General features: G+C 39.7%; 1 protein-coding gene across 6 annotated transcripts in view; it reads right to left on the bottom strand.

Moving 5' to 3' along the window:
* Positions 1–948: 948 nt before the first annotated feature.
* Positions 949–14147, bottom strand: part of SHANK2 (SH3 and multiple ankyrin repeat domains 2) — a 335607-nt gene continuing 322408 nt past the window's right edge. For all 6 annotated transcript variants that reach the window (XM_064657129.1, XM_064657130.1, XM_064657132.1 and 3 more), the window contains one exon: positions 949–5123. In XM_064657129.1, the coding sequence (XP_064513199.1) occupies positions 4550–5123 (574 nt within the window). In that variant the 3' untranslated portion in view covers positions 949–4549. The remainder of the gene's footprint in view (positions 5124–14147) is intronic.

Genomic DNA, 14147 nt, shown 5'->3' with positions numbered 1-14147 from the left:
AGATACAAAGATGTTTAGCACTGGATTGCCACAATACCTGAAAAAAATAAATAAAAAGAACCCAAACAGGCTGATTATCTTCTGTGTTTTTAACAAAACAAAGCTGCCAAGTATTTGTTGTTGGAGAATTATGAGATAAGTAGCTACAAAAATTATGAACTAGAACAACATCTGAGAAGAGAATAGTAGTTAAGGAACATATGAAACCAAATGGCAACAGTTCTAGGCATTTATTCCAATATCTTAGAAAAGAAAAATAAAAATATTCTTCATTGCATCACCATTTAAAGACAGAAAACCAAATTTTTAACTTAAGCCAAAAGAAGATGTGAATTGTTTCCTTATTTTTCTTTCCATTTGAAGCCTTGTTTATTCACAGTAAAACCAGACCCCACTGGTACAGTTTTTAAGTCACAAGGAGCACTGTTCCCTTCTCTCCTCTGGAAAACTACTCTGTCCTACAATATCTCCAGCTCCTCCCCACAAAAAAAATTTAAAAAAAAAAAAAAAAAAAAAATCCCACTTTTCAGTGCCTTTTTAAATTGCAGAACAGAATAGGACCAGTAGCACTGAGTTCAGGGCATGCATCCCTCCCCCCATGCTCAGCCAGGACAAAGAACATTCCATGGTTATTCCAAATCCACCTTAAGGCAAATAGATACGAAGTTTTCTATCTCTTCCTAAATTTTTTTTTTTACTTTCCAAACTTCAATTATGAACCTGAAATTCAGTAAATGAACATTCAGCATAAAAAATGCTTTAACCAAAAAGAAGAAATAAACAGGAAATGCTTCTTCCCAACAGTAAATCAATTATTTTCCATTAATTCTACCTACATTTCATTAAAGCATTTCATGTGTTTTCAAAACAAATTGCAAGTTTTTTGGCAACTTTTTTTTTTAATAAAAATCCAGACAGTGTTCTCTGTTTGCAATCAGAACCACAACCTTAGTGCAATATTATATTTATTTCTTACAGTAATTTTGGTTGCCATACAAGAGTATTAAGGATTGGGGAAAAGTGCAAGTTACAGGAGCTTGATTTTTTTAATCAGTTGAAATAAGAGGAATTAAAGCACAAAAATTACAGCAACATAGATAACGTGAACACAAGTTGTTACACAAACTATAGCGAGAAACATATTAATATCTAGAAAAGAAAAGAAAAAATGTAATGGAAAAATTATCAATATTTGTGGCTCATACACATAATCATCGCCAGATCAACTGGGTAATGCTTTTTAAGAACTGAGAAAAAAGAAAAAGAATTCACTATTTTTTTATTAACTTAAGTACCACAAATAATTAACTTTTTGTGATATGTAAATTCTGTAAATCAACAGTCACATCTAGTAATTTTATAATATATGAATTAAACTTAAAATGTTCTCAGACACCTAGGGCAAGGAGTCTGTGCAGTTATACACAATTTACATCTTGTAGGATTTTGGTATTGTATACACAAATATTACAGAAACTAGGCATGTAAATGCAATTTATTTAAATTACAGTATATAAACAAAAGTTTATCCTAAAACCCAGAATATCATAGATCTCTAACGACTTGTTTTTCACTATCAGAGTAGCATGAAAGAAATGGGTCTTCTCTCCTCCCACCCCAACATTTCCAGACTGGTGAGAACACTCAGAGGTGATGTCGTTATCTGTTACTATTGCTTTCTGTAGCCAAACCATCCCCCAATCAGAGACCAATTCATCTTGGCAGAGGTGTATTTTCGTGGTGAAAGTAGGTCCTCTCAGGTCTCCTTACCTTCATTTTGTAAGACACAGTGTAAAAAATCAACTATTTTGTTGGCTCTTTAACGTGTTCAACCTCTTTTCTACTCCTTGCATTGCACCTACTCTTTCATTGCCTGAAACGACGCACAAGAGCAAGAAACACACTTGTGTAAGAAAGGGATGATGTCAACTGGAATTTAAAAGGTGTGTCAGCACTTGTTCAACAGAAACTCAACAAGGTTGTGATTCAAAAGCAGCTTAAAAGTCAACTTCTACATTTTCTTTTACTACGGTTATTCTTTAATGTATTTCTGGCACATGTTATAGAGGTAATAGCAACTATACCCAAAGAAACAAAACAAACAAAAAACAAACAAACAAAAAAAGAAAAAAGAGCATGGCATTAGTGGTTTATTTACTGAATTCTGTATCACCAAATGGAAGACAAAGATGGCTAAATTACCATTTTTTTCACTTCTTAAAGTATGTGATGGCCTCAAGTTGCCAGCATCAACTATCTGAGTGGAACTGCCATTTTCTACACCACCTATGGAAAAATTCAGTACTCTTGGAAGGAAAATGACTTAGTACTTCATTTTTTTTATTACAAGGTTCCTTGGAACTTTCAAATACAAATATAGAGTAGTAACAGATGTTAGGTCAAAATATTTGTTGTTCCATAAAGGGGGCAGGAGGCTTTTTGTGAGTATCCAATGTGTTGGTAACTACAACCACTTTTGAAGAAATATTCATCCTCCTCTGTAGAAGTTCTAGCAAAGATAGAAAATATAACACAGCTCTGCTGGTTCAGATGCATCCAAATGAGGTTGATTTTAAAAAGGTCAAGACTTTATAATTATTCCACAGAAATAGTAGTAAACCACAAAAAGTTTTTTTTTGTTGTTTTTTTTTTCCTTGTTTTTAACTTCCTAGCACTGAAGTGGCACAAAGGCTGCCCAGTAGACCAGCCACTTATTTTCTTAAAATATTGTGCTTATAAACTATCTGTACAACTATTTAAACTTGCAGTAAAGAAAGATATTTAAAATGCTAAACTTTATGTACTCATACTAGGGCTGTTGCAGACCTAATTAGACACTTGTTCGTGAGCAAAAAATAATCACAATAAAAAAATTAGAGATAGGCTGGACCATATCAAGGACCATATCAAGGAAAGAAAGTCAGGTACCTTGTAAAATGTAAGAGAACCTGAAAGTATGGTAGGTAGGCAGTTTAGCCATCCACACTCAATTTACCCACCTTGAACATCTTGAATATTCTGTCCATAAAGACCTACAAAACTCACAGATATTCAGAGGTGTTAATTACAAGGGGAGTCCAAACATGTAGAGAGAGACTTGTTAACTTTAAAATTTATGTCAAAAAAATAAAAAAGAAATTTTTTTTAAAAGTCATGTGAACCAAATGTGGGTGTTTCTCCCCTGCTGACTGAAGTCTCCTGGAAAGCTCTCTCTGCCCCCAGCACCCAGCCCTGGTTTCTGGCAGGGTAAACACATCTGTCCTGCCAAAGAAAGGATGAGCAGCGTCCACCTCCCCCCAGCACCCAGCCTGTGCCTGTCAAGAAGCCAATACCTGTTAACAGCGATAAAATGAGACACTGGAGCCCTCCCCAAACCTCTTGGGCTCTTGGAATACATGCATCCTGAGACACCCTACAGCTCTTTCCATCTTGGTGTCACCTTTTTGTCTTTTTTTTTTTTAAACAAGCTGAAACATTTCCATTTCTAACAGGCTGAAATCCTAAAATCCTAGCACCCTTCCCACTGACTTCAATGGGAACATTCATCTGCCTTTTTCCTTCTTTTTTGGCCTGATGTTGAAAATAACTAAGCACTTACCACTCACTGAATTAAACAGCACCTCTCAGGGCCCAGCATATTTGAGTGTCCGACTGTTGAGTCCAAAAGATGCATCTGCACATGACCCAAAATTTTTCCCGGCTTGTGGAGTTCACATTGTGAATTAGCAGTGGTTTAGCTGGTTGAAAACTGGGGATCTCAGGTTCAAACTAGCTTCATTTTATTGTACCTCTAAGTGTGCATCCCTCCTTGGGTTTTATGCAACGTCTGCATTATCTTACAAGTCAAGTCAATGGAGCGTATATTGAACTTGTTCTGCCACCTTGGAAGAGTGCTAAATATAACTGCAGAAATAAAGAAATACCAGGTAAAACAGAGCAAGGTTACCTTTGAACTACTTCCAGCAGAACAACCAGCTTCACTGCCAACAAATCAGAGAGCTAAACCAGTAAAAAAGAGTAACATGAACTCCTGTACCCATCTCAATATCATGCCTCTGCTCCTAAAAAAAATGGGTTTGAATGGTAATGAAGCAACCTGTACTCTTAAAATGAGCCAAGAGTTGGGGAAGGAAGCCTGCTCGGAGACTGAAGGTCAAGAAGAGAAAAAAATAAAATTCAATTATTTTTTCTTTTTCTCAATAAAAAAAGCCCTGAAATGTTTGCAATTTGAAATGGAAGGAAAAGCAGTACATCACGATCCCAGCAAAGGGCATCAAGAGATAGTATTTTTGAAGTTAACAATTGTCTCTCTCTCATATCTCCCCACAACTTTGAAATAAAATGGCCCCACTTACTTTAACATCTTTAGATTTGTGTTTGGGCATGTAGCATACAGTCTGCATCACCTGAGTACCAGGAATTCAACTGTTTTTCCCTTCCCCATCCCCCAATTTTGCTGGCACTCGCAGACACACAAGGCATTTGGGGTATGTCAGTACCAGCCCATCTCTAGTTATCAACAGAAGTTTGTGAGGCAAAATAGCTATTCTTATCTGTCCAGCAGCTGCTTCAAAGCTCTTTCTATATTCATTCTGTGCCCAACTCTAGTCACTCCAAGGTCTATCAGATCTTCCTTCTGTAGATTTGGTAAATGTGTGCCATCTATTTCATTGTCCATGAATGTTTCTTTATGTTCACCTAAGTTTAGACTTTCCAACCAATCTGCCACATCTGGTTTAGTCCACAGGTGGACAGGCTTAGTTGTAAAAGGCTTATTTGAGATTGGCTGTTGTAATATTGAGGGAGAAGGAGACCTGCTGCGCCCTGTGGTCAAGCCAAATAAGTCCCCAGAAGGGGGCTGGCTAGGTAGGCTAAATACATCAGACAGAGTTGGAGAAGGAGATGAAGCTGAAGCAGAAGCAGTCAGAGAGGCAGGTATGATGTCTTTATTAATCTCTGTTGGTGAAACCACAGGGCTTGGAGCATGTCTTGCTCCTGAGGTCCTACTGTCATAGTCTGGGGACCTGCTCTGCAGTGTGATCGGCTGGCTGGCTCCGGGTCGGACAGTGAAAGTGATTGTTGTACTTCGTGTACCTGAGACAGTACTCATGACTTCCGTGCTCCTGCAATTGCAAACAGACAGGGAGAGTTAGATCTGGCAGCCAGCAGCTGCAAGGTTCAACATGTAGTACTTACTGCATGGGAATGCTTGAATATTTCCATTTTTTAGTGAGTCACATCAAGTTAAAAGTAGAAAAAATTATATTATGAAATCTTCCCTGGAAAAGGACCACCAATGGTAAGCCATAGTTCAAAACAAAATCTTTACTTATGAGCAGTGCAGAAAAACACCTCCCAGAGCAAATTCTTCCTCTCTGAGGCCACACCGAATTAACTCCTGGTTAAATGAGAAACACCAAGTGGATCAAGCACATGAGCACTTTGTGTTCCCTGTGAAGTGTGATCAGGAGTTGACCTTCCGTTCGTCATGTGGAGGGTTGGGATCCTTCAGCTTTAACCCACTGGTTTTACATATAACATGGTTAATAATAGTTGTAGAAAGTTTCAGAAGCAATGGATTTTGGATCTTTGGGCATCTACCCAGTGAATTTTATGGTATGTTTATATTATAGGGTATGTTTATAGTCCCGTTTGTTCACTGAGCATGCCCCCCAAGCTCCTCTTACTTCCCTTTCTATTCAGCTGGACTTTTTGTGCTTTAAACATGAAACACTCCCTCTAAGGTTCCTAAAAAGACTTTGTGACCATTTCCTTCTACACAGAAATTATACTTTGGCAGTTTCACTACAAAATTAAGGAGACAAAATCCTTGCTCCTGTGCATGCCCAGAGGTGATGTAGTTGTGATCAAGTTTTGCCCAAAGAAAATTAATTTCAGATTACAAACTAAGCAGGCATGAGATGCTCACTCTGATGCCCAGGCGGACAGGGCGGGTGAAGGAGCAGGCAGGTCTGCTTTTGCCTGGTGGCTACAGAAACAAATTTAGAAAGTTTGGGTCTGTTCATATCACAAAATGCTTAACCCCACAGCCCTCATTCCCATGAGAAGAGTCTGCCAGTCAGCATGTGTGCTCTTCAGGACCTTCCACAGAACTCTTGAGTGCCTTGAGCTCCAGAGTTTTTCACTTCAAAAATATCCTGCCAACTGGGAAAACCTTCAGACAACTAATTTAAAGCACTTGCAGACCAAAGGAGGGATTTATTTATCCTTGGAGCAATGCCATGGACTCCAGGGGATGATCTGGTTGATGCTGTAGCAAGATTTCCACCCCGGATCCTGACTGAAGCCCTCTGTTTCTGAGTGCCACATTGCTGCCAGGCCTGACATGTCCTACCTGGGCAGAACTGAAGATATCTTGGGTGCATGATGTCACATACAATGCTTCCATTAATCCTGCAGATTCACTGCTGTGCAGAAAGATCTTATGGAGCCAAAGGAAGATCAGGGTTCTGGAGCCCCTACAGTTAAAGTGCTGGTATGGAAGAAACTGTGGCCTCACTTCTAAGTCACTGCTTAAACCTTTTGTGTTAATTGCCACCAAATGAAGTACCAAAAATGATCCACAGAGCAGGGGGCAAACTCTACCTCTGTTGTCTCTGAGGTGTGTCCCCCCACCACTAAATGTGCTGTATAATGAGAGACCCTCTTGTGTTCCTCTGCCCTGAGTAATCATGGTGGCTTTTCCCCTTTCAGCAGAGCACTGGGACTGCTGGGAAGGGAGATGTGGCACATAGGGTTATCCTGCCTCACTGGGTCTATTCCCCAGCGCCATGTAATTGGGAAGGCCCATGGAAGGGGGCAGTTTGGCTTTGGTCACTCACATTCTGCCTAGAAGAGTGGTTAAAATTTTAAATAAAAAGATGGTGGTGCCGGCACTTCTTCACCACCTACCCTAACCTGCTCCCCTTGGGACGTACCAAAATGAAGAAACATAGGCAGCTCACCAGAGGCGTTGATAAAAGTCAGGTTATTAATCCCTTTCTCTCACACTGCAGCCCCAGTAGCCCTGACCTGGAGACCTCCTTCAGTGATTTCTTGCTTGGCTGCTGGCTGTGGTGAGCTCTGACAGCCACACACTCCCTGCATCTCCTCTGGGGCTCTGGCACAAAATAAACCATCCCAGACACCAGGTAACTGCAGCACTGCCACTCCAACATTCCCAGCACATGGGGAGTCCCATTCAAACAAAGCTCCAACACCATGTTATTAGAAAAGCACTAAGAATAATTTCTTGGAGCACATATATCTTATTCACATGAACAATGCCACTGATTTCCCACAGGTTGTTCCATATACTTCAATGGGACCAGGGGGATCTTTCTGAAAGATTGGTACTTTGCTTAAACCCCAGTAGGAACAACACTTCTGGCACTTATGGCTTTGTAATTTGACAAAGAAAGGAAACACTTGGCAAGGTTTTGACTGTTTCCTGTGATTTTTCAGAGCTTAATGGCTCTCGTTGTCTTCTAGGGCTGGAGCTAAGCATTCCTACAAATAAAAAATCTATGGCAAGAAACTATTAAATCCTACTAACCAAGGGAAGCAAGTTATTTCTACCTACTTTACCTTAGCATGAGGAGTCTCACACTCATTACTAAGGCATGATATAATTTTAAATGAACAAAAAAACTGCTTTGAAAAAGGCTGGGGTAGTGAGGGCAAGAAAAGCAGAATGAGCTTTGTAAAAATGTGGAAATTAATCCCTGATCTTTACCTGCAATCGCTCTTCTACTTAACTTTCCTGTCTTGCAAATACTAGAAATTATGGTTTTGCATTCACACTCCTCATGACAACATCAAATGGATGATGAAAATCCATGTTCATTTATGCTAGATGATGAAAGATAACTTTTATTAATTGACTGACAGCTCCAGGCTCAGTGTTCACCTTCTGCTTTGTAACTCAATTTTGCTGCTTCTCTTCTATTTTGTTCCTCTTATAGACTCCCTGTCCATCCCCGCTCAGGAAATCACTGTCTCTGTTCCTTTAAATAAAGCATATTAAACCACTAAAGCAAAACCTCCCAAAGTAAAGTGTGTGTTTTTATTTTAAGCATTCCTTAGCTACCGTTCTCTACCCTTCTCAGCCCCACAGGCAGGAATACTGGGTGAACAAAGCAACCCAGGCATTGTGGTCCATTGCCTTCTGTCAGCCTGGATCAAAGTACTGGCTTCATGTGGCTGGAAGCAGTAGCAGATCTAGGGACATCTTCCTTTTTTCAAGCCATAGGTTGAGGACTGCTGACCATTACAGTAAAACTCTGGAGCAGAGACAAGAATTTTATTTTAACTGATCCATGAGGTTTCAATACCAGCTCAGTTTGCAGCCACATGAGTTGTGCAGCTCTTCTAAATATTAAACCTTTTATCCGGTAGCTCAGGAGTATTTCTTTAACATGGACAGGCTCGATCCTACAGCAACACCCCTTTTTCAAGGAGGTTATTAGTTCTTCTACACAATTTGGAATACGGACAAGTCTGTGGGTCTAGGACCCCACTGCTGCAGCAGCTCTCCTGTTTTAGGGCAAAGTTTTAACTACAGGAACTTGAGGTCACCGTTGCCTCCAAAATTATTCAGCAACCTGCAAGAGTGAGACTGTGCTCAGTTCCCAGCTGCTGTGCTTCAGCCAGCTCTGCTCCCAGCACAGCCCTCAAGTGAAGGTCACAAAAGTCTGCTAAAGCCCACAGTAGCACTTCCAGGCTTTCACTTCCAAGCCTTTAATTCCAAGACTACTTTTTTTCATTCTTTTCCTCTTTTTTTTCACCTGCCATATCAACTCCAGCACATTACAGAAACTGCTGCACTGTAATTGTAATCCAAGGGAAAAAATAAGGATATTTATGTAACTCCTATGCATCCTAAATTATAATTTATGACATCTCCAATACAATCTGTGGTGCAAACACAGTCTTGAAACCATCATCTGTCTTGCATTTTCTGGTTGATTCGTATCCTGGTCAATAAGGAGCAAGCACATTCCAGCTGGAAAGCAGGCATGGTTTGTTGTGTTATGGGTTTTCCAGATTTTTAATAAGAGCAATTTCTTATGCCTTATTTGATCATCTGTTATCCTAAACACATTAAATCCATATTAAACCTGCCAAACCCCAAATTTCATTTTAAAAAAGGTGAAAAGTCTGATAATTATTTTAAATAAAATGTGTTCTATTTGAATCAGCATATGTTAGTAATTTATAAACATTTACTACTGCGAGCCTGCACTGATTCCAATGCCCATTATGTTGTCTCATATTAAAATCAAAATATATAACCTATGTGACACAATGCCTCCAAGTATAAAAGCCATCAACACAGCTTGTAGGTAAGAAATTATTTTTAAATTTTAGATTATATTTGCAAGATTCAAATTTACTGTTAATATCAGAAGCAAATCAGTGGAAGAGGGCATGGTGGGGCAGCTCCCATGGAAATACCCCAAAAAACATCATGCTCAGCTCATGGGAGCTGTTTTATCCTGCAACTTGCCAAAAGACTTGCTGGTTCTGATACAGCTCTTCCATTGTATCAGAGAAAATACATCTTAACAACCAAGAGAAGCAACAAGTGGTTCCTCCACAGAGGTACCGAGAGAAATTAACTTCTTAGATTTCTGAGACCACACAAACCCCAGACTTCGCCTTCATCTCTCCTAGTATTTTTACTTTCTTTTTGAACTGTCAAAGGAAAATTGTATGGTAGGAAAGTAAGACAATAATTGTCTGTTTTGGGGGAAGATGAAGAACAAGGGCTGACGTGATGACTGGCAGGATACAGAGCTTCTCATAATAGTGTTATTTTAGGGAGAAGAATTGAGGGATGCTTGGTGTCTGTTGAGAGCAATGCTGTGCAGTTGGAGGGAAGAATAATCAGGAGGGTCTGTGGGAGTCTGTCTGTTCCAGAGTTTCCATGTGAATAACACAATCAGCAGAAAAGAGATGGTGCTGATGAGGGGCACGGGGCCAGGAGACAGCCCCAGCCCTCTCTTCCAGAGCTGCAGGGAAAAGGGAAGCTGGAAGGGGAAAGGGGGGAATACCACAGGTTCCAGGGAGGAAAGAGTTAACAGTGACGACTTAATGATATCAAGGGATGGTTTGCCTTTACTTTTAGCCTCACATGGGTGTATAAAACTGCAGTAATCATCCCTCCCCATCTCTCCATCTCCAAAGATCCAGCAGAATTTGGGCGTCTTTGAAAATTCACACCCCTTTAGGTGTTCAGACATAAGTTCAGGAATCTTCTCTTACATTCTCACGTTATTAAAAATTTTCTGAATACTTCTTTGATGAATGTGGCTTTTATTTCACATTGAAATGACATCCTACTCCTGGTTTTAGGATGGCTATCATTTCTGGATTAGGCTGATCTAATTCACATTGCACTGTGTAACAAAGTCAACACCAAAGTCACTAAAATGCAATAACAATGAGTTTAAAAGAAGCAGAATGTACAATATAGAATATTCTATGCTTTATGGTCGGCACTTACTTCATGGCACTTCAGCATGACCCTCCTCTGACAATAGCAGTCATGACAGCAAATAAAAATGACAAAATGGAATGACTGAAACACTGCAGAAATTAGTAACAAAGCAAGCAATCCTGTAAAATTGGCTGACAAATGGTTAACAACATGAAATGAGTCTACTGAGAGAGCAGTCAAGTGAAAAATCAAGGCTTGAGAACTATCCCACCTATTTCATCAACTACAAGACCCAGACATCCTTTACAACAAACCAGATGTAGGATCAGTCCTTGGATTTGCTACTAAGCAAGATTTGCTTCTAAGTTCAGTTCTGCCTTACCTGTTTGTGAAAAAAACAGGAACTTTTCCAGATACTCGTGAAAAAAATAATTCAGAGATGGCCAAAACTACTGGCCATGGACAGTTCCACTTTTAAAACTTGTTATTCCAACACAGTACAGGTTATTTTTCCTAGAGGACTCAATTCTGCCTGGTTAAGCATCCTCCACAACTCCCACATTTATAATGAGCATTTCCCACTACCAGAAGTGACGCCAGCTCACCCCAGAGGCCACAGGAACATTGTGCAAACACAGCCAGAAGAACACAAGCACTGTTTGAACTAGAAATTGTTTCTCCCTGTGGCAAAGCTACCGATCATTTTGCTACGCTGGGAGGGAGCAGTGGCAGTTGCTGTTCATTATTCTTTATTAATACTCGGAACCAGAATGCTGTTTTTGCTGGGGGCTGTGTTTTCTCTCCCCAGCAGCCACGGGGTCTATCCTGTGTTAATCACGCTGACATTATTCAGCGGGTCTCAAAGGCTTGCACTTGATCACCATGTTGCTACGCAACTGCCAGGTTCACAGACAGAACCAGCACTCCTCCCTTCACCTGATAAAAATCCTGCCTTTCTCTTCTCCCCGATTCTTTTATCAGCTCCTTGTAAAAGCCAGTAGCCTCTCGAGTGAATTTATAGCACCACTGTATTTCTAACACCACAGTCGATACTACGTGTCCTGTTCTCCTCACTGAGAGCAGAGCGTCACCTGCCAAGGCAGGTGCTCCCTCCCTGGGTCTTCCCAGCGCTGTACATGAGCATATCCAAATTTGGAAATAGGAATCACAACCAGAGCTCATCACTGGGGCTTTAGTTCCGGGTGTTTGGGTCAAACAGAGCCCCATATTCAAGCAACCCTCAAGGTTTTCTACAAGAACGGGTGAGGAAAACTGGAGGGAGCGACGGTCAGATATTGGGACCTGACTACCTAGACAGACCAGATTAAAATCTCTATCTATGGACATAATTTCTTAAATTTCTTAAAGTAAATGATGGCCAAAATTGGGAGTGGAATCTCTGTTCTCAAACCTTCTGACCAAACTATGCTTTTATTAGTACAAAGTAAGCAAGTGCATCCTCTCGCTTCTTCCTCTTTTTCCTTCTCCTACCAGACTCCTTTTCCCTATCCCGTGGCTAGCCACTGCCACTGAGAAGCAGATGGTTTCCAGCCAAAAGTTTTCAGGCTTTATTTAAAAATCTTGAAACTTGATGTCTCCACAAGAACCATGGAAAACTATAAATAAATAAACTATAAATACCCTGTGTAAAATTATTGTTAAACCCGTGTGCTGAGAATAAAAGCAAGTTTAGGGTGGTTTTAATGTAATAACTGAGAAATTATGTTCAGTATTGTAGGATGATCTCTTCCTAATCCTCATTTATCAAAAATATAGAAAAAAAGATACTTTTATGGGTTTCTGTGCCAAGAACTATCTACAGTTTAATTCACCCCTGTACTACCCTAACAGGGCAGTTGCTGTACACCTGTACACCACAACTGTACACCTACTGCAAAAGGCTGTGCAAAAGGAACTTTTGGGGATATTTGAGATTCCACTCTGGGCTATAACTTCATGTATGGGCCAATAAGCAACTACATATTTTTAATTTCATCAGGCTGCTTGGGCTGTGAACATCATCCTATTCATAACACTTGTTCCTATTCATAACACTTCCCAATCCCTCTCCTTGGCTGAGGGAAGGGAACAGGCATACTCATTTTTTATCATTTTTCCTTTATCAGAGCCAACGAGTTGTTCTTTAATTTAGCAGAATCCATGCTTTTCATGAGCTAAAATTCCTTTTCTCCCTTTCTAATGCAACCTCACAGGGAAGGGCTGCAAGCTCTGCAATTGGCTGTCAGAGGCTTTATAGTATTAGAAAAAAAAACCCAAGAAACTCTAGGAATTTTACCTTTAAAATTTAAATATTAGCTTTCATACTTGAAATTTTCACAAGGTGGTATTCCTTGGTCATAATATTTGACAGCTTTGTAAAAAATTGTGGCAGTTGTGCAAGTGGGCTAGAAAGGCTGTAATTTAACTTCTAAAAGATAAGAAAGGAGTAAAAGCAATAAAAAAAAAAAAGCATTTACCAAGCATCAACAGCTTATGCTGCTCCCTCTTTCAGACTTCTTATCAAGCTGAGAAATTAATCCTCTCTCATCCACCCCCAGCATGTGGGGCTGGTTTTGCACAGGCAGAGAGGAAGGTCCTGCCCGGCTCCAGGGGGTGGAATCTGAATCTACAGCTGATCCTCTACATTTCCATTTCTCTACCTCACCCTTGTCGAGATGAAAAGGAATTGCCTGCAGCACCTTTCCAAACATACTTTTAATATCTGTGGGTAGCTGGTTCTCCTCTGCTGGCTCCCACATATCACTTCACTTAAAAAAGAGATCCTGAGTAAACTTTTCTGATCATTTTAGCATCTTCAGTTAACCTCGTAATCAAAAAATAACATAATCATATCACTTTTGAAAACAGAACAAAACAAAATACAGCTCTCTTTCCTCCTGTTCCCACCGGGAATTCTATTTTCTCCCACGGTCAAATGGTAGCCAAGAGTTTTGCTGCTCTATTCCACTGCCAATTTATCCTATTTATTCCCTTATAGCTCTTTTGGCATTGTTACATCCCAGGATCCTCTCTCTGATTTGCAAAGATGTCTGTTTGGTTTCACTTTTCAGGAAAGAAGTAGAATTTCAGCCACGTTGAAATAATGCTTTGGGTGGTTTTGTTTCCAAATTGAGCCTCTAAAGAATTTGCCAAATCTGAATTGGACAGCGTTACAAATTTATACTGCTTTTCTGTCCTTGAGCTTTTTGATTTTTTTTAAGTCAGATCTTTCTCTAAAATGTAACATATGGGGCTACTCTTACTTACGTAATAGTTTGCTTTCTTCCAATGAAGTAGTATAGTTTTTAATTTTTTTCCAGCCTTTACAATTTTTAAACATCTTTTCTCAAAAAAATGTATATTTACTTCTGCTTTTCATTTTCCTCTCAGTAATGACAATACTTTGATATTTTTACAGTACATTGTAGTTGGTAGCTTCAGTTACTTTCTAATAAAAAGATCTCCACTGTAATCTGGAAATACCTATCAGCTTAAAATTAAAAGATGATAAATAATATCATAGACATGAAGCTAAAGGCAACATGGTCATGGGACTTAACAAGAAACACAGAATCATAGAATCAGTCAGGTTGGAAAAGACCTCTGAGATCAAGTCCAACCCTTGATGCAACACTGCCATGGTTACTAGGCCACATGATCAATGTCTAGCAAAAATAGTATTTTTTTCATGTATGAAGGTTTTTCC

Source organism: Pseudopipra pipra, chromosome 6, assembly GCF_036250125.1.
Source record: "Pseudopipra pipra isolate bDixPip1 chromosome 6, bDixPip1.hap1, whole genome shotgun sequence".
Lineage (NCBI taxonomy): Eukaryota > Metazoa > Chordata > Aves > Passeriformes > Pipridae > Pseudopipra > Pseudopipra pipra.
The sequence above is the reverse complement of the archived record's forward strand: the minus strand, read 5'-3'. Positions and strand labels throughout refer to the sequence as shown.